General features: G+C 40.5%; 1 protein-coding gene across 4 annotated transcripts in view; it reads right to left on the minus strand.

Moving 5' to 3' along the window:
- Positions 1-18682, minus strand: part of THRAP3 (thyroid hormone receptor associated protein 3) — a 33567-nt gene that overhangs the window by 12207 nt on the left and 2678 nt on the right. For 2 of the 4 annotated variants that reach the window (XM_064471535.1, XM_064471532.1), the window contains exons 2-4: positions 16040-16105; positions 10223-10308; positions 3388-3549 (exon numbers count right to left, since the gene is read on the minus strand). In XM_064471535.1, the coding sequence (XP_064327605.1) occupies positions 3388-3524 (137 nt within the window). In that variant the 5' untranslated portion in view covers positions 3525-3549; positions 10223-10308; positions 16040-16105. Of the gene's footprint in view, positions 1-3387; positions 3550-7583; positions 7959-10222; positions 10309-16039; positions 16106-17278; positions 17467-18682 lie in introns of those variants that run through there. The other 2 variants (XM_064471534.1, XM_064471533.1) reach the window with 2 other exon arrangements.

The following is an 18682-nucleotide window of genomic DNA, read 5'->3' on the forward strand; positions in this document are numbered from 1 at the left end:
CGCATTACTCTTGATTTTTCTAGGATGAACGTGGCTGCTGTCCAGCTTCAGAAAAAATGACTTATCTCAAACTTCTGGCCCTTTACACTCAAGGTCAAGGTTATACCTCATCTTAGATCTCCTCCACAAAGTATTTCTTTATGCATGTACCATTCTTGGAACAGATCCAAAATCTTGCTGTTGTGCCCCTCTTAGCTCACATGCTTTTGAAATTCTGATAATCAAGATGAAAGCCCACTTCTTTGCCAGGTGAGTTAAACAAACTGCTATACTTCAACATGAGAAAAAGCACTACTGGAGCAAACGGCACACTGCTCTGGAGTTTTAAGTTTCAAGAGGCCCACCCCTTGCCACAGCTCAGAAGCTGGAGCTCCAAGCAAGCGGGACAGCAGAGGGACGCGCTCGCTCTCCAGCCCGACGCCGCGAGATGGCACTCTTCCATGTCCCTCTGCTGGCCTCCACGCCACACAAGAGCGCTCGTAAAGGACAGAACGGAATCCAAGTACAAAGCCTGTAAGAATACAGATTTAAGTGGCAAAACATTAAGGGCTAATTGTTCCAATAGTCTCTCTTCCACTAAATTTTTGGAGCTGCGGTTGTGTAACTGTTTAAAAACCCCACTGTAGCTCAGGATTAAATGCCAGCTTTACAGTAAGTGTTTCACAGCTGGTGGAAAAATACAAACTGCTGATGGAAGTCTTGAGATTTTAGCAACTTTGCAGTAGTAGAACAGAGGAAGCATCTTAAATAGTAATAGAGATTATATAAATGGAATTTTAGTAAATAACATTCATTGAAACCATTCCCACAGTCCCTTCCTACATTAAGAAAGAGCCAGTGAGCTCTAAAACTCTCACCAGCCATACTCCAATAGACATGTACTTCTTTTACAGACTGGCAATACACGACTCACTGCTGCCGCCTCTCTGCTCACACCCCGAACCCCCATAATGTAAAGGGAATACAAGGCTGCCGCTAGAATTTCCGCAAGATTAGTGTACACCCATGCAGAGGTGAACTTCAGTTCTGCTTTTATTTTTCCCACCTATCAAATACATTACAGTTTAGCAGGACACAGTTTAGTCATACCATAGTCAAATGATCATTTTAACATATGCTTCATCCTTTGCTTCAAACAACCAAAACCTACGCAACTTAGCTGAGACACTTTCTCATTCAAACAACGACAAGAAGGAAAAGCACAGAGGCAGATGGCAAGAGCCAATTATAACGAGCCCTAGTCAAGAGCACTAAGAACACATGCTCCCATTTTCAGACAACTGCTGCATTTGTGATCAATTACCAGCAAGGGACCTGTTGTACACCGCTTCCAAAATCCGTTCTATCACTTTAGAGAGGCTTGCAGCAGGAAAATTTCACTCCAAAAGTTGCAGAGTAACAATACATCTTTTTAGAACAATACAGTAAACGTTATGCAAAAGAAACACCACAAGTAATGCTTCTCCCAACTTTGCCAGCCCCTGTAGCTAGCTGATACCCGCTGCTCCAGTTCTAAAGCGCCCACCATTTTACAATAGGTAAAAATGAAAAACAAAGTTGTAAAAAAAGCAAGAAATATTATGCAGACTCCAACACAGCAACTTAGAACAAACAATAAACCTACCAAATGATGAGGAAGAGAAAAACATTTTTGTGGTGTATGCTGAAGTACACAATAATGGACTTCCATGCCAAGATACCAAATGAGACCTACCTCAGAGAATATCCTAGCGCCATACAAGACGACTTGCCTGTACTAACCCACTCCATTCTGATTCTTTTTTTAAAAAGGGAGTTATTTACAAAGCACAAGTAGATCCAGCAGCAGCACCAACGATCATGTTTGCACTGGGTGCCTTTGTTTTCAACTGTCAAAGTTCCTTCGTAGCTAGGCAGATATTCCCAAATGACCACGTATCTTCCAGCATTCCAGCTTCCTTCTGCAAAGAACTCTCTTTCACTCAAGTCTCTGCCTCTAATTTAGTTTTGTCATGTCCTGCTCTCTCCAACTGTACATTTATTAGAGCCTCTGTATTTAAAAAATCTCTAATTATTAACAGTTGCATGTGTTTACAGCCTAATGATTTTCAGAATATGTGTTATTAATTTAAGATTAGCGAAAAAGCAGCTGAACATAATTATACCCAGTCCAACTGGAATGTCTCTGCCAGATACAAAATGCTTAGCCAAAAGAAAAGGAAAAACACAGATATCCTGATATCCAGGGAAGAGATGAGCCCTTCACTGGCCTGACCAGAAGCAATTCAGGGAGGTAGGAACAACTGTTACGCACATTAATGACTCCTCAGAATTAACTGTAGTGAAATTAACTTTATCTACTTTACCCATCCAGAATTATAATTTCTGTTAACTGACTCCTGTATATTATGGGGAGGGACAGGGAAACAACAACAAAAATTGCCCCAAACTTTCACAGCAGAATCTTAAATTGACATTAAAACTCATTCAAATTAATTTTTAGAAGAGGAGGAAAGCATGCAACGTCCACAAAGGCCCCTCAAGTCTGGGATCAATTAAATTAAAAGCTTAAAAAATAAAGCCAAAGATGTTTACCAAAACAAAGGAGCATGTTTTGCTTTGGACTTTCCCAACTCTTCTTCCCCACTCTGACTATGGAACATGCACTTAAACTCTCTCACAGCAGTAAAGCAAATGCCTGATCAAAATAATTTCAAATCTCAAAATAATCTCAGGTTAGGATAAAAAGCTATGATTTTTTTGCACTGTGTCCTGCTTTGGCAATTTCAAACAGCATCATTAACTGCGAGTACTTTTAATATAGGAAACTGGATCTCAGAGATTGTGTGTACTTAGCATTAGGGAAAGCAACAACAGGCTATCCCATTACATACAGCAGCAATTAAGAACTGCAGAAGAACATGGGAAAAAACCCACATGCATTTTGACACTGGCTTCTACTAATACCTTTGAGGAAAAACAAAGTACAGAGGTCTTCTCTAATGGCCCAGTCTAAAAAGGCTGTAACAACTCCACTGTGGACCATAACCCTGACAAAATGAGCCATGCTAACAAAAACACCTTCTGATTTAGTGGTACATTAGAGTACCTGTTAGTATTCCTATCGGGGGAAAAGACCTGCACAGAAAAGGAAAATTATTGTTCACCAAAAATGTGCTTCAGAGACTAAATTAAGGGCTCAAAAGAAGTAGACTGACAAAGCTGAGAAACAGCCACAATTCAAAACAGTACAGGTTGGCAGGAAACAGCCTAAGACACAGGACACTATCTGTCCTAGAATCTAATCAAAGTCTTTCCCTGGAAAAGAATTAAGTAACAAACCATCTGAACAGGACAGAGAGGAAAAACACAGTTACACCCTTTGGCTTGAGAGCTGCATGCACTTACCTAAGTCTGCGTTTTCTTGATCGTGAGACAGAACGAGAACGGGAGCGAGATTTCGAGAAGGAGCGTGAGCGTGACCTTGATCCAGACCTCGAACGGGAAGAACGGGATCCAGATTTTGATTTGTTAGTTTTAGACATCTTTGCAAGCACCTGTCAGTTGTACCTGACGGGAACAGGGAAATAGAAGTCTTTGAAAAATGAAGTCATGCAGCAGGTTGAGAGAACAGGCAACATCTGGCAACCTGACAAACTATAGTGACATGAAGCTTGACAAGACTGGAAATACAAATGTTTGAAGTGGCTGCCTAACAACAGATGAATGGTGTTGGGCTCAGAATAGAAGGTATATTTCAGTCTAAGGAAGAAATCTGCAAAAAGAATAAAAGGCTTTCAACCACAGTAATTACAAACTTGAGCACTAACAGTTGAAAGCAGCAAGTTAATGCGAAACCCAGGAACGGGCAGAGGCCACGCTGCTAGCTTAAGCAAGAACACCTTTAAAGAGACAAACCATATCATTTCAGTCACTATCAATACAGCCATTTGTCACTGGTTTAAGAACAATGAAGAAATAAAAAGGCTTACCGTCAAAAAAACCCAAACCCCACCCCCAAGAGTCTTCAGACTTTCAGAAGGAATCATGAACAAAAATGATAATCCAAGATACAAGAATATACCCCCCTACTTGCACAGATCTGCCTCTCTACGAACGCTCAGGTTAAATCCTGGACGCGTGTGTCCTGTCTGCTCGTGCAGTTTATGCAGTTGCTATGATCAGTTACAAGTGCGTATCATCCAGTGGAGTTCTGTTGCAGCCAAAATAATTCAGATGTCCTTCCAAATATTCAGAGACAGAGGATATTACACTGTAGCATTAAATGACTCAAAATAGCTATAATTATGAATTACCTGGCCTGGTTTCAGGCATGTATCCAGGTAAAGGTTAAAGAGCCCCTTAAAAGATGTTTCAGGGAATACAGTTTGACCGCATAATTGTTTCAGTTACACCCTACCTGATCTGCTCTCTTGCAAAAGTCAACTTTGTATCAATGAGCAGGATTTTCTAAAGGGTTTTCATCATCTCTCACCTCCAGGGAAAGAAAAATATTCAGGACTATTAACTTAAGAGGGGTGAGTGTCATATTGTTTACATCTGAAGGTTGGTGCAAACTTTGCTAAAATTCAGATGCTGTACTTCTTTCAGCTGATCGGGTTCTTCTGTCAGCATCCAAAAAAGCCAAATGCATAACACTGTTCTGCAGCTGCTGACAGGGACCTTCACAAACCTTCCCCATGACCTCCCTTCCACAAAGGGCTGTGGAAGCAAACCCAGCATACCAGAGACGGGCTGGGAGAGCTCTAGTGCCTTTTCTGTCCGGCTGTTACAGTGCTTCCAACTGCAGTAATAGTTGACCTATTTAATCGCTGTATCCAGCCACAAACAAAATTCCTTACAATTTAAAATTTGATCATGCTGAAAAATACACTCCAGATTTGAATCCCTGTTGGTTCCAGTACAGTTCTTCAGCTTAAATGGGCCCTGACTTGGCAAGGAAGAAGGGGACTCCGCTCTCTTGCTCCTCAGATTAAATTCCCAGTGTCCTTTACTTCCATTCCTAGAAACTGGAGTTTCGTTAGTGGGCTGGAAATGGGATCAAGAGCTAGTCTGAGTCAAGCGTTTGGTTTGTCGAGTATTCCACATTAGCAGTTGGTATCAAGATTTAAACTCTACAATTCCAGAGGCAGCCGATGAAGCTGAGAAGAAAACCTGCTCTCTTCAAACAATATATACATTTCATTCACAGCATCAGAAGCTATTTATTTAGCATTTAACAGAATTCTTTATGAATCACTACAAGAAATTACATTTTGTCCCCTCAAAGTCAGTAAAATATTGCATATCTCACATTCCTTACAGAAGCTCAAAATACACGAGAGCCGCAGAGGATCATAAAGTAAAAATGTAATAAATGTTTTTAACATATACCGCAGTCCACAAACACCTGTGGCTTTGAGACCCCTTAACAATCTGCTCTATTTAAGTAAGCAGAAGTCCTTGGCCTTTGCTGCCCTAGGAAAGAATAAAATAAACACTGTGCATGTACATGACATCACGGAGTCCCCAAGAGCACTGAGCATCAATAATCGTTGTGAGCGTCCAGAGATTACATACCATAAGACATGTTAATTATTTATTTCAATGGCTAAAAAGCCTCTCAAATCATGAAATGACCAAAGAGGCATTTTGACAACAAACTGACAAAACCTAAGCATCCATGAAACAAAGGCTCTGCAACCTTCATTGCCTCCATTCTGGAAGAGGAAAACAACTGATTGCTCTGGGAATTAGCAAAAGGATTGTGAAGACAAAATTTGCATTAACTGAGTATTGCATAAACGTTATCAACAAACTCTTCAGCAAAAGTAACTAATGAATAAGAGCCAGAAAGAAAAAAAACAAACTATATTAGTCCTACTTTATCCTTTCTTCACCCACAGATTAAAAAGAGAGACATTTAGGTATATAAACACAACCACTCGAGTACTACTGCTGCCGTATCATCTTAAGCAGATTCCAGTGGACTGACTTGCAATGCCTTCACTTTCAGTCGCTCTCCAAAGCCAAATTACATATATGGCTACCAAGAACTCCAATTACTGCCAAGGCACTTTCAGGAACAGCACAACAGCGTCGCAGGAGCAACTGCTGGGAGAGTGGGTTGTTTATCATGAGAGCTGTTACTTCCCAGAAATGGGATGTTGGCTTTTATTTTAAAAATCATGTTAAAACATGTTCCCATTCTTCCCTTTCACTATACTAAAGATGCTACACCAATTCAATTGAAGTATTTTAATATATTCCACACTAGAGAGCATGTAGGGGAAAAAACCCAATGTTTCCTGTTTTATTAGGAAAAGATAAATCACACCAGGGATGAAAATCAAAAAGCACTACCACCAAAGAAGCCAAGTTCATTCTCATGCATGGTCATTTTTCAGGGAGAGAACATGTGAAAGGACCATTTAGAAATACATCCTTTTATTTTACTAAATACATCTGTTGGAACAGAAACATCTCCTAGTCTGTTGGCCAAAACAATCAAAAATTTAGCACAGTAAACCAAACACAGAAGATAAAGAGAAGAAACAAATGGTAATAGGAACTACTTGAATATATAGGAAGATGATCTAAACTGTCTCTCAGAATCAGAGAGCTGCTGCCAGCTGAATCCTGAGGGGCTTTGATACAATAAAACCAGAATAAAAGCAACATTCTGTAAGGAGATTACAAATATATCCCATAAACTGTGTAATTTCAGGATAGCTCTACTAAATGACAACCCTGTAGGTCAAGACAAACTACACTTCAACACATTATCTCCTGTAAGTTATCTTTATTTACACTGAACTCCACACTGCTTGAAATAGTTTAATAGACTAGTAAAATTAAAGTGGCTTCCACCAGAACTCTCCTCTGCTGCATCTCTTCTGAAATAAATCCTTTTCCAAGGAAAAGCATGTGGTTAGAGCTGACTGACCGAGCAGCATAAGCATGGCAGTAACTCTTATTAAGTCCCGAGAAAGCCCCTAAATAGCTTTTAAATGTATCACTTGCTTTGAGCTGTTTACAAGTCTTTGTATTTTACTTTGATCCACAGCACTTGCTAGCCAAACATTAGCTCGGTACATGAGATGTGTGCCAAAAGCTCTTGTCTTAGAAAGTTTTTTTATCTTTGTCAATATTTTTAAAGTTGATTCATTCCTAACATGTAAGGTAACTCCTATTAGAATAGAAACCGAGTTGCTATGCTCCATCAGCACTCAAAAGGTTAAAGAAACTAAATACCAGAGCCACTTCGGCTCCCTGGTGTTAACACTGCAATTGTAAACTTATTGCAATATACATTTAGCTGTTCTAAGAATTAATGACTGACTAGGATAACACGTGTTCAGCTGGTAAGCAAAAAATCCCTTCTGAAAGAATCTATTTTATAAAACATCCTAAGGGTTGCTCTGATTTTAAAGAGACACCTGTAAATGCAGCAAACTATGAAAGCAGCGGTGGCTGCTCACTTAACTTACCATTTACATTTCCCCACTGAACATGATGCTGCGCCCCCAAAGCACACACACATACAGCCTCATAGAGCTCACAGGGGGATGCTGCTTTTCAAAACACCGGAAGGTAAAATGTACCTGTCCTGAGCGGGGACTGCAGAAGAAGCATTTACACAGTGCTATGGAGCCCTGTTAGCAATCTGCTGTGCCAAAGGTCACGCTTCCTTCCCGCTCACAGCTCAGAATTGCCTTCCCCTGGCACTGGCTCCACCTCTACCTTGAAAGGGTTGATCCCTGCTTCCTGATCCAGGTCTCATCTCCCAGCAGATGAGTGTGACTGCACACATCTGGAGGGCATGCGCTCCTGGAAACACTGCCAGGAATTTTCAAAATTGTTTTTTGGTTTGTCTTTTCTGAAGAACCGACTGTAAGCTGTCCAGCAGATCTTCCCAAGGAGCATAGACTCACATCCAAAATTATCAGCACTGATCCCGAGTGTGCTGAGATATCACCCTATTGGAAAACAGACACTTCACAGCCTGTTTATCTGCCATAAAAATGCACTGTACCTCATAATTCAACACCCACCAAGTCTGAAGAAACAATTTGTATTTCAAATTAATTTGCTAAATTTACTCATACCACAGAGATTTAAAATTATGTTTTCTGCAAGCCAGATCTGAAATCACAGAAGTTGGTCAGGGAAGAAAATAGTCACTCGAACAGCTAGCTGTTCAGTCTGCTGAAAGCGCATTGCCGATGCAAATTAAGCATTATAATTATTTTTTAGATTCTTATTTTAAGAAACACGTACATTTCTGCAGAAAACATGAAAAACTGCAGATTCCCACATGCTGTGAGTACCACCAACTCAAAGGTGTAAAGTTCAGGCTTCTTTGAAAATGAGCAACAGCCAAAGCTTCATTGAACAGTAAGAAAACTGACAAACACCTCTTACTGGAGTAAACTGTTTTGAATCCTTCTTCCCTAGCTTATGGCAAGTAAAGGCAGAGGGTTTGCTTGAGCTGCAAAGGCCTTTGACAGCCATCACTAACTCAAGTGAATTTGAATTCTCACAGGAGAACACTGCCACGTTACTTATATCCCCTTCTCAGCACCAAAGATCTCCCACCTTGACCCCAAAGACATACACCTGGAACTCTTCAGACCTGTCTCCTGTGAAGGAAAGCAGGCAACACAGGCTGAGCAGTTCTGCAGGTAGTTTTAGTAATATTTATACAAGCTACTTCTTTCTGGAAGTTCTTGAGCTGCTGTAAGATAGCTTTTTTTTTTTTGCCACACTAGAAACAGTGCCATTCAGAAAGGGAATACTCTTACAAAGAAAGCTAACGCAGTAGAGAATAACTTCCAGTCAAGAACTACAAGACTTTTTATCTTTACAAAACTGTTGCAAATCTTTAACATCTACAAAGAAAAAGGAATAAAAGCCTGGTTTATTTGTATAAGATCCTTACAGGGCACATACTGTGAACTGTAGGCAACTCAAGTCATCTACCAATTGAAAACAAAGGCCAGAGTCAACCCCCTTTGATGTTTAACAGCAACCTTTGTGGATGGTATTCTGCAGAGACCCACTTCTACTTCCTAAAGAACTAGAACAAAACCTAACAGGATGTCTCTGACTGAGGATGTTTCTGTTCATGCACAGTTTGACTAATTACTACCTTAGCAACAAGGCCCATGTAGAAAGTTTCCATCCTGCCAATACAATGAATTGTTCACCTACATTCTAAACTTAATCTCTGTCATGGCAGAGGTTACAAGTGTTCTGTTTTACAAGAATATTTTTCACCCAGACCAATTCTGTGACCCCATTCATATGGGCCCTACTGACAAGTAAGGAGAGTTTTGAGATGGAGAACCAGCAGCCTGGAAGCCTCTCACTCTCAAAATAAGCGGGAGGCTATTTCAAGAAGCAAAGTTTGCTTTCTCCACTTCTAAATCCTCACGGCAATCCATCATACCACTGCAGGAGATGAAAACAACGGAAGAGCAAATGCTCCTACTGCACCACCACAATGGACTTTGCCTGGGACACAACCTTTTGTCATGAAACAGTGTCAGGAAAGTTAATGTTTTACCTGTTTTAAGTCTCCTGGCAGAAGTCAGAACAGCTCCACTTCGCCCCACAGCAACAAAAAAGTCACTGTCAAGAGTCTCTTACTGCTGTACACTTCCACTAGCTACCAAAGCGTCAGAATTTCATTATTCAGAATAGTTAAGGAAAACTTTTATGGTGCCGACAGAAATCACTGCAACACTTCAGCAAAAGAACAAATGTTGGCGGGGTGGCAGCAAATATGGGGGTTTAACAGTTTAGATCAGTATGACATTTAATAACCTGGCCAACTAAGGTACGTAGGGGGAAGCATTCCTTTTCTCCCAAAAGCCACCAGGCTGTAAATCCAAAAATCACACAACATAGCATTAAAAAAAAATTTAAAAATGGAGGTACTACTTCTTCCAGGACATCCAAGATTATTTCACAAAATTGTTCTATTCTACCCTTTTATTTACCAGCTATCTGGAAAGACAAAGCAAAACATTCCAAGACACGAAGGCTGAGTTTTTTCTTCAAAACCTGTATAGTCCTTTTTGCACAGCAACATTAACAATTAAAAAAAAAAAAGAATTCAACTGACAGTTTATCTTGCAGTGTGCCCAGGACAGAGGGGAACACAAGAAGGTGTATTCCAAATCCCAAGACAAGCAGTTTTACCACTTCTGAAGATTTTTATTTTCTACCGTGTGCCTACCTGCTCAAGCAGGTTCACACCCTGCAGCCTTCAACAGTCAGGTTTCACCGTCTCAGCTTTGCCAATTATCAAATCAGGAAGCAAACCTGAAATGAGAAGAAAATGCATTGAAGCATCTTTGCACGTACACTGTCGCACTTACTGCCACCAATGATCAACGGGAGCCTGGCTTACTTAAGCTGTCATCCAGTGCTGTACCCAAAATGTTCATCACATCTTAAGTATTTCAGTAGAGCACATACGCTGCAAAAGTTCATCACCCCCTTCACCATGAATTACTTAATGTACTTTTTTGAAGAGCATAGCTTCTAGAACAGTTATTCAAGCTTTCAAAATTTTAAGTCCACTTCTTGCTTCCTTCCTCCACCTCCCCTGCCCCGATCCCACCTCCTGTTACATACATACTAATCGCTGTCATTACATCGGTACAGCCACATTGGAGTAATCTCTCTCAGCTCGTTTGTATGGTCTTACTGGATTCAGGACTAAGTATTTTCCCATATTGTTAAAGAGAATCCACAGGCCAAGAGTAACAATTGTTTTCCTGACAAATTCATCCATCAGCATATCGCCGTCTTCAAAGGGTGCCACCAGTCCACTGTGAGCTGTTTTCACAGGCCTACAATTACATTTCAGTATCCTTCCATGCACTGCTAGAGGGGTGTAAGTTTTAAAAAAGAAAACAACAGTAAACACAACCTCATAAATTACTCCATGTTATTAAACCCCTGATCTAACAGCAGGAATGTAATTTACTCTGTATTCAACCATAAAATAAACTTGTTTAAAGCTATTCATTTTTTCTGTTTACTTCATTGAAAAAAGGTTCCAAGGCTACTTGAAGATTATGCTTTCTCTGAAATGGCAGTTAAGTCCTATTCTCACCCAAAAGGGAAGGTTGTATTGCAAGGTTTAGGGTTTTCTTAATCATGCTTACCAATCTGAAAAAAGCCAAATACAGAACACCACAGCACAGACTTTTTTTTTTTTTAAAACTGTTGTCATGTCCATCCATCTACGCATCTGTGAAAGAGAGAAATCTTGCCTTTTACCTTAAAGGCCTTTGACATTCAGCCTTTCACAGTGGCTACCAGAAAAAAAAATATTCTATAACCTTTTTTTTTTCTTGTTTTGTGATAAAACACTTGGGTTTTGTTTGCTTTTTCAGCTATTCCCCATACACTGACATTACCACAAACTTTTGGTACAATCCACTGCACACAGGTGTCATCCAGATTAAAAGCTGGCTGAATTCTCTTGAAGAATACTGGTTTCGTATTTAGAGCATTGCTAGGAAAAAAACGAACCAAGACAACACAAAACAAGGAAGAACAGCTAACTCTTCTTCCAGATATGGAAAGGAAAGCAGGAAATGTGCTCAATGCTCTCTGCTGAAGCAGAAATCACAGTCCAGAGTTTCTTATTCCAGAACACTGTAAAGAACATTTCTATATGCCAAGACACGGGTCAAACGAAGAACATCTCTAGTTTTCACAATGCCTTTTTCCAGGAATTAGTTCCCTGTTCCCAACTGGCCTGTGTTACTTTATGACTATCTCTTTCCATCTTCTACTCCTTTTTTTTGAAGTCTCTCAAGCAGTACTCATCATTATTTCAGGCCTTTCACAGATGTTAAAGCAGAACAGAACCACCACGGCCCTGTACAGAAAAGCCATCTAACAAAATGTTACAGCTGAAATCACTCCATCTCAGCACGCCGTTGAGGACGGCTACACCACGTAGCGCCACAATTTGCCAGCTTAGAGAGAAAACCACAGCAGATATGTCATGATCAAAAGCAACAGTTTGTCTTCATTTCTGTCTATAAATGAATATTTTTTCTGAGCATAAACACTAAGAACATTTGGAAACAAGTGAAATGGCTTACCTACGTACCTTAGAAGTGTGCACAGGACTGCAGAACTTGTTACAGTAGTTTCAGTTTATTACACAGTGTTTACAAAACATTAGCTTGCAAGTATTAAATATTCTGTAAAAACATTTGTAGAAAGCTCTATATAATCGTGGTAGGAAAACAAAAATTTACTTGTTACTTTCTGGCCAGGATTTAATGAAACTGTTACAGTTTATTCTGCTGTAAGACCATAGGCAAACAAGATAGCACCTCATTAGAGAAAACATTCCTGCCTGGGCATCTTGTCATCCATTCAGGGTTTGCTAGCACAAACATTCAGTTTGGGAGAAACAGCTGAACTGCTACTTTATTTGCTCACAACAGCCTTCATTATCAGGGAACAACAACAAAAAAAAATTAATTCTCCTTCAGCCAGCTCTACAATTCATAACCCTGAGCTTCAAAACCGAAACAAGATTAGTTAATTCTAAAAGGAAAAAAAACCATAATCCTACAAAATGTCTTACAGAGTGCACTCTATATATAAATAAGCCAACATCAATCACTACAAAAAATACACTTATTAAAAAAGTCACAGAACTACATAGTAAAAAACCAGTTTCATTTCCCACAAAACAAGCTTTTTAACATTTGGATAAGATACCTGAAAGGCTTACATCAATTTAAACTGTGGCAGTCTTTGTCCTAGCCAAGAAACTCCCTCTTTACAACTTAAAACCCCAGAAGATAGATAAGATTTGTTGCTGATTGACCCTATATCCCAATTTGTACTCTACAAAGATATCAAAGATACTGGAGAATGCTAACATGAACACAAATGTCAGCACTGTGTTCTTTCTGAAGACACTGAAAATAAGAAATTAGGCATTTATAAACTTAAACAATAGTAATCACCTAAATCCGGGCCTAACAGAGGCAGAAAACCTGTTCAATCAATTAAAAATCTAATCCTATATATGATCCGGTAATTCACAACCCTGTAAAATATACTGCTTCTGTGCTTTTTAGCTCTGCCTCTCAGAGAAGCAGAAGAGGTGAGTGGCATCTGTAGATGTCAGAAGACTGGGGTAAGAATAGCACTGTGAAGAACCGCCAAGTTAAGATACAATGACAAAATAAAATAGGAAATAAAAAAGTGTCAAATAAAACACAACAGTAACTAAGGACTGCCAGCATCTTTTAAAATTCAGTTATGATCTTGTTTCAATTTAACTATCTACCTGCAGAATAACAGTTGCACTGGGTCCCATACCAAATTGCTACTTGAACACCGAATAACACTGATACGAACAAATCGGTTAAGCAAGCCAAACGTGAGTTATGGGACTAATGTAAAAACACATGTAGAACTGTAATAAATGTAGTACCTCCTCTTGCGCTCAGGCTCAATACACTTCATGAGAGCAGCCTGACATCAGTGTCGAATCAGAGCGATCTTTGTCTACTAGACATGTACCTGGCAAAGAATAGAAGATCTATTCTTCTTTTTTTTCCTGCAGCAAGTGCCCCGAAAGGCTATTTTTCATACCGCTCATTAACCCCCTGGAAAGATCTGCAGTCCAGCAGCACTCTGCACTTGCACCTGTTGAGGCTGCCGCGGGGATCGCAGCACATTGGCAGCTCGTCCAGAGGAACACAGCCAGAGAATACCCCGAAACCCACCTCCCTTCAACCCAGCCGTGGTTAGCACGACAGCGGACGACACCTGCTCTTCCCTTGCAGCTCCCAGATCTGTGTCTTACCAAAGAGCAAATCGAAATAATGACCACAGTGGTTTGACGACCATGAATTCATACATTAGATGAAAAGTTGAAAATAATATTCCTAAATCAGTTAAGTTTGAGAACCATCAATATACTGAACTAAAGCCCCTGTTCTAAAAGAGTAGTTCAGAAGCATGACAGATTTGTAAAAATCTGTTTCCCAGCAAGCTTTGTACTACAGCTGCACAAGATTTTGCTGTGAACTTACTTGAAGTGGAAAAAAGTTGCAGTTATCTACATGTCAGAGCACACAGAGGCGCCAGCAGTAACGCAGAGATAGGACAAACTGGAGTTACTAGTTCAGAAATGAAAGTCTAAATCTCGCTTTCTAATGGATTCTTCTTTTTCAAGCTAAGGTTTGGTCTTGCACCAAAAATTAAGTATGCTCTTGATATCAATAGAACACTTAAAGGGATGGAAAAAAAGAGCCACCTGCGTAGCTCCCCACTGCCCGCCTGGTGGACGGCAAATTAAAACACTATTTCTAATTACCCAGTTCAAATTTCATTAGGGTAACAAAAAGCAGAACAAGTCCTCTTTATAGATTAGGTATCCAGTGTATGTTTTCAGGAGATTAATGACACAAGTTAAACTAAAGCCTACAACTACACCTACCAACCGCCTCAACAAGAATTTTCCTGGACAACACTGCTAAGAACAAAACCCAAACCAAAACAGTGTGTTCTACTTTAATACATGCCAAACACGCTTTGGGGAAAAAAATTCAGATTATTCTGCCATGGCAAGAGAAGCACTAGTTTGTCAACAGCAGTTCCAATTTCTCTCTAGTTTATATACTTTCAAAACTAAGATTTTCCTTCAAGCATTTTTGGGTTTTCACACAATCAAACTAATCCCTAAAGAAGTCCAACATTGCGCTCCAGCCCTGGCTTCAGATAATTAGAAGCAGGTTCTATAGAACGGTTCAAAGACTATTTAGAGGTTCTTTCAAAAAGGACTGATTCTGCAGATTGCAGTGCTGAACAATCCCTTTCCAAATAATCTGACTAGCTATAAAACTAACTGGTGACTAATTCTGACACTAGTCACTTGGCTAAAAACTATTTAATATAACTTGGAGCTTTAAAAGTCTTATTTCATTATTCAATTCAGTGACAGGGAGCTCAAAGAAAACAAACCCAAGAAAAAACTGATTAGAAATCTGGATGGTTTTGTTACAAAAGTCAGGCAGCTGGATCTTCTTTTAAATGCAGAAGAAAAACATCCATAATAAAAAAAAATACGGGGGGGAGAACCTATTTCATCAGCTTTTGGTTCCAAACCTACACAGCCTAGGAACAGACAAGCAGAAAAATTACATCTTTCCCAAAACTAATGGCTGCCTCACAGCACAGCCCTACTATTTTGAGCAGTTTCTGGAAGTGAACCGAACCCTTGTCAAAACTGCTGGAGGTCTGTGAATCCTCGTGCCTGTGGTTTCAGAACCCCCAAGAGAAGCAAGAAATGGCCCAATTTACTTTACATAAGAAAACCATCCACAAATCAGTTAACCAAAAGAATTCAGACTTGTGCATAATTGAAGTTATTGTGCTGCTCCCCACACAGCAATGGAAGAATAAACTGTGACCTCCAGTGAAGTTTTCAACCCTCTCAGGTCACTGGAGCCTGGAAACCAGCAGACTTTGCACACCAGTATTTCCTTCATTAGAGTGACCACAATGCACTTACAAAAATGTGGAAGTTATGCTTCCAAAGAAACAGCAAGAATGTAAAAAACAATTGAATGCAGGGCTTTTTGGAATATCTTCTGAAACACAATGTACAGTTACAGACAAAACTGAATCTGTCCGAAAGGACTACTACTCTTCACACATTTAAACTATTAAAATACAAGCTCCAGCAACTTTCATTTCTAAGCTGCAAAAACCAAAACCATTCACATACTTATTCTCAAGCCAGCACTTGATTTATCGCTACCCTAACTTGAACCTCATTACCTCAGGGGAAAACAAGGAAAAGGATTTCCATTACTTGGTATAACATTAAAAGTTCTTTTAAAAAACAAAATCAGAGTTATTGTAAGCACAAGCCATCAGAACAAGCTACCCCTACATTCTGCTAGGCTATGAAACAGAGGTAAATGCTTGTCCACAGAAATCATGTAGGTATGGAATAAGCTTATTCAAACAGATAGTTTTCAGTGCTGTGTTTACGTACCTTGTGTAAGTCTCCCATCAACTATGTTTCTGAATACTGCTTTATTAGAAGCGATTGAACTCTCACCTAAGTAAAAAAGGGAAAACCAAATTTAAACCAATCAAGATACTGGCAAATACTCACATTTTACAAGCATAGGAAAAGACTCTGATTGTAGCCACTCATCCCAGCACTGTTCCCCAGTAAAAAAAAGGCTGCCAAAATTACTTAATCTAATCAGATAGTGCATACACAGATCCTTAACTCGGGAAACGGATCTCATCCACAGCCCTATAGGAGCAATTAGCTGGGATAATTTACACAGATACACAGGGCCTGACATAATCAGGTCCACAACCCCCACAAGATACCATGTGCACAGCCCTCTGTTAAGGTACAAGTTGACATCATTAATACTGAGCCTAATTCCCCTTGAGAAGAGAATTTCAGCTTAACACCCCACATGCCCCCTAGGCCATCACCTTTTGTGCTCTCAGAGCAGAGAAACCTACGGGGTTACTTGCCAGCTTTCTTTCCTTTCTTCCTTTCACCCGACCAAAGGTAAAGGTGAAGTGCAGGCAGCAGTGGGGAGGGCATACGCTGGCTAGCTGTGCAAGCTACAGCACCCCATGCATTGCAGCAGGGGCTTTTTTGGGTTTTGTACGGCTACCTTACGCTGTAAATCACAACAGGCTAAAAATGGACAGATGACAAATCTGGAGATTAAACTACAAGCGGTCCATTCGCTCTTGTATCAAAGCAGTAGTAGCTATGAGGAGGGCTTTGCAAAGAGGCCTCATTCTCGTACAACAGAGGAGAAATGTACAAAGCATTTTCACATGCGATAGGAAAAAAGGGCACTGGCAGAAAACTCTTCCTTGGTTGGAAACGGCACCCCTGTGCCCCCGCAAGGGCCCAGCGCTCCCACAGCGGGGCTGGGTGTCATCTCTGTGTGCCACTATACTTTTTTTATGGACGCGACAGCTTCCGGTTACCATGGAGTGAAACGGCGCAAACACCATTCTCAGCTGGCATGAAATGTAATCCCATGATTTTACTATTCATAGCTCTGACATGATAAAGCTAAATTAAGCAGGAGCTCTTAACTTTCTCAAACCTAACAGCAGTGACTACCTCCATCAATTACCCTCTGCTAATGCTCTGTTTCACTGTGAAGAGGGGATGATATTTTCCTTTATGGTAAGAGAGGCTCCAGACCTACAAACCCAGCCTGTCATCCAGAAACAAAATGGCACCTACTTGTTCCCAGGCACCGCTTCGGCAGGACTCCAGCAGTAACAGAGGAGACAAGATGAGCTCTTGTGCTAAATCTAACACCTTCTCCTCGCCTCGGGACCCGTTTCAGAAACCCACAAAGCAGTTTTAAGCCGTGCTCCCAGGCTTCCCCAGCAGCGAGCGTTTGCTGAAGAGTCTACCAGTACAGAACAGGGGTCAGTTCAAAGCACAAATAAGAGAGACACTGAGCACAAGCTAAGCCAGCACAACCCCAATGCCTGGCGTTAGCTGTTTATACAGCCTCGCAGGATTACCTTGCACAACCTCCCCAGGGAGCCAGAACACCTTTTGCAATAACACTATTCCTCCCTCTTTCAATGCCTGTGGCCTAAACTATACGGCTAAATATACGGCAGGAATCCTGCCACACAGAGGAACTCCCTGTACCACCGTCATCCAGACCATATGACCCAAACCCCACGTTACCATACTGACACATGCAGCCATTAAACACAGCTCAGTATATTGTAAACTTTTCCAGATATGGAAAAAAGTTCAAGGGCTATGTAGCTGCTTAAACAATTAACAAGTCCTGACATGGCAAACTGTCATTTTGCAAAGACAAAGTCAAGTGAGCTTAAAAAAAAAACAACCTCAAGCTTCTGGCAAAACTGCACTAGTCTTTCAGGGAGCTGGTGACACAGCTACAAAAGGAACACCAGAGTTTTACAATGAAAAGCATCCTCAGGCTTAACCAGTCCAGCTCAGCACTTCCGAGACCTCTGCAAGCAAGATTTCTTTTACAGTAGGGAAAGTGGAAGCAGATAAAAAAAAAATTTACAACTGCTGATTTGCATGGCCTGTCGCCTATTTTATATCCTGGGTTTCACACATGCAATGTTTTTATCTTCTAACAGCAACAACTATGTCAGAAAGTGATCACCAGCTTTTCTGCAGCTTGCCAATCTCAAACACCTCACTCACAAACCCACAGGGCGCAGGCCTGGCTTGACCCAAATGACTATTTTCTTCAATAGTTTACAAAGCTCCCTGGCTTAAATAAGCTGGAGAAACCAGCAGAGGCAGCTAAATTATATTATCATAACCCTAACAGCAGAACACCCATTTCGTTTACAATACCCATGACAAAACTTTACTTTTGTCAAAAGAGAATTAGAAGTTAAGAAGTTAAGGTCAGGGGCACACGGCTGCTCTGAAATCCCAGCATTTAGGGAAACCTCTTCCTGGACAGCACTTACTGAAGCACTAAAAGCAGAACTATGTTTTCCAGAGATACAGAGCTCTCAGAGAGACACGGAATTAGCAAGGAAGGAAAAAAGGAGGACACCAGAGGATAACTCAGCAGAAACGCAGGCACAACTTCTGCAGACAAAGAACTGCAGGCAGAACGTGGGCATGGATTCATCG

Source organism: Phalacrocorax carbo, chromosome 22 (assembly GCF_963921805.1).
Source record: "Phalacrocorax carbo chromosome 22, bPhaCar2.1, whole genome shotgun sequence".
NCBI lineage: Eukaryota > Metazoa > Chordata > Aves > Suliformes > Phalacrocoracidae > Phalacrocorax > Phalacrocorax carbo.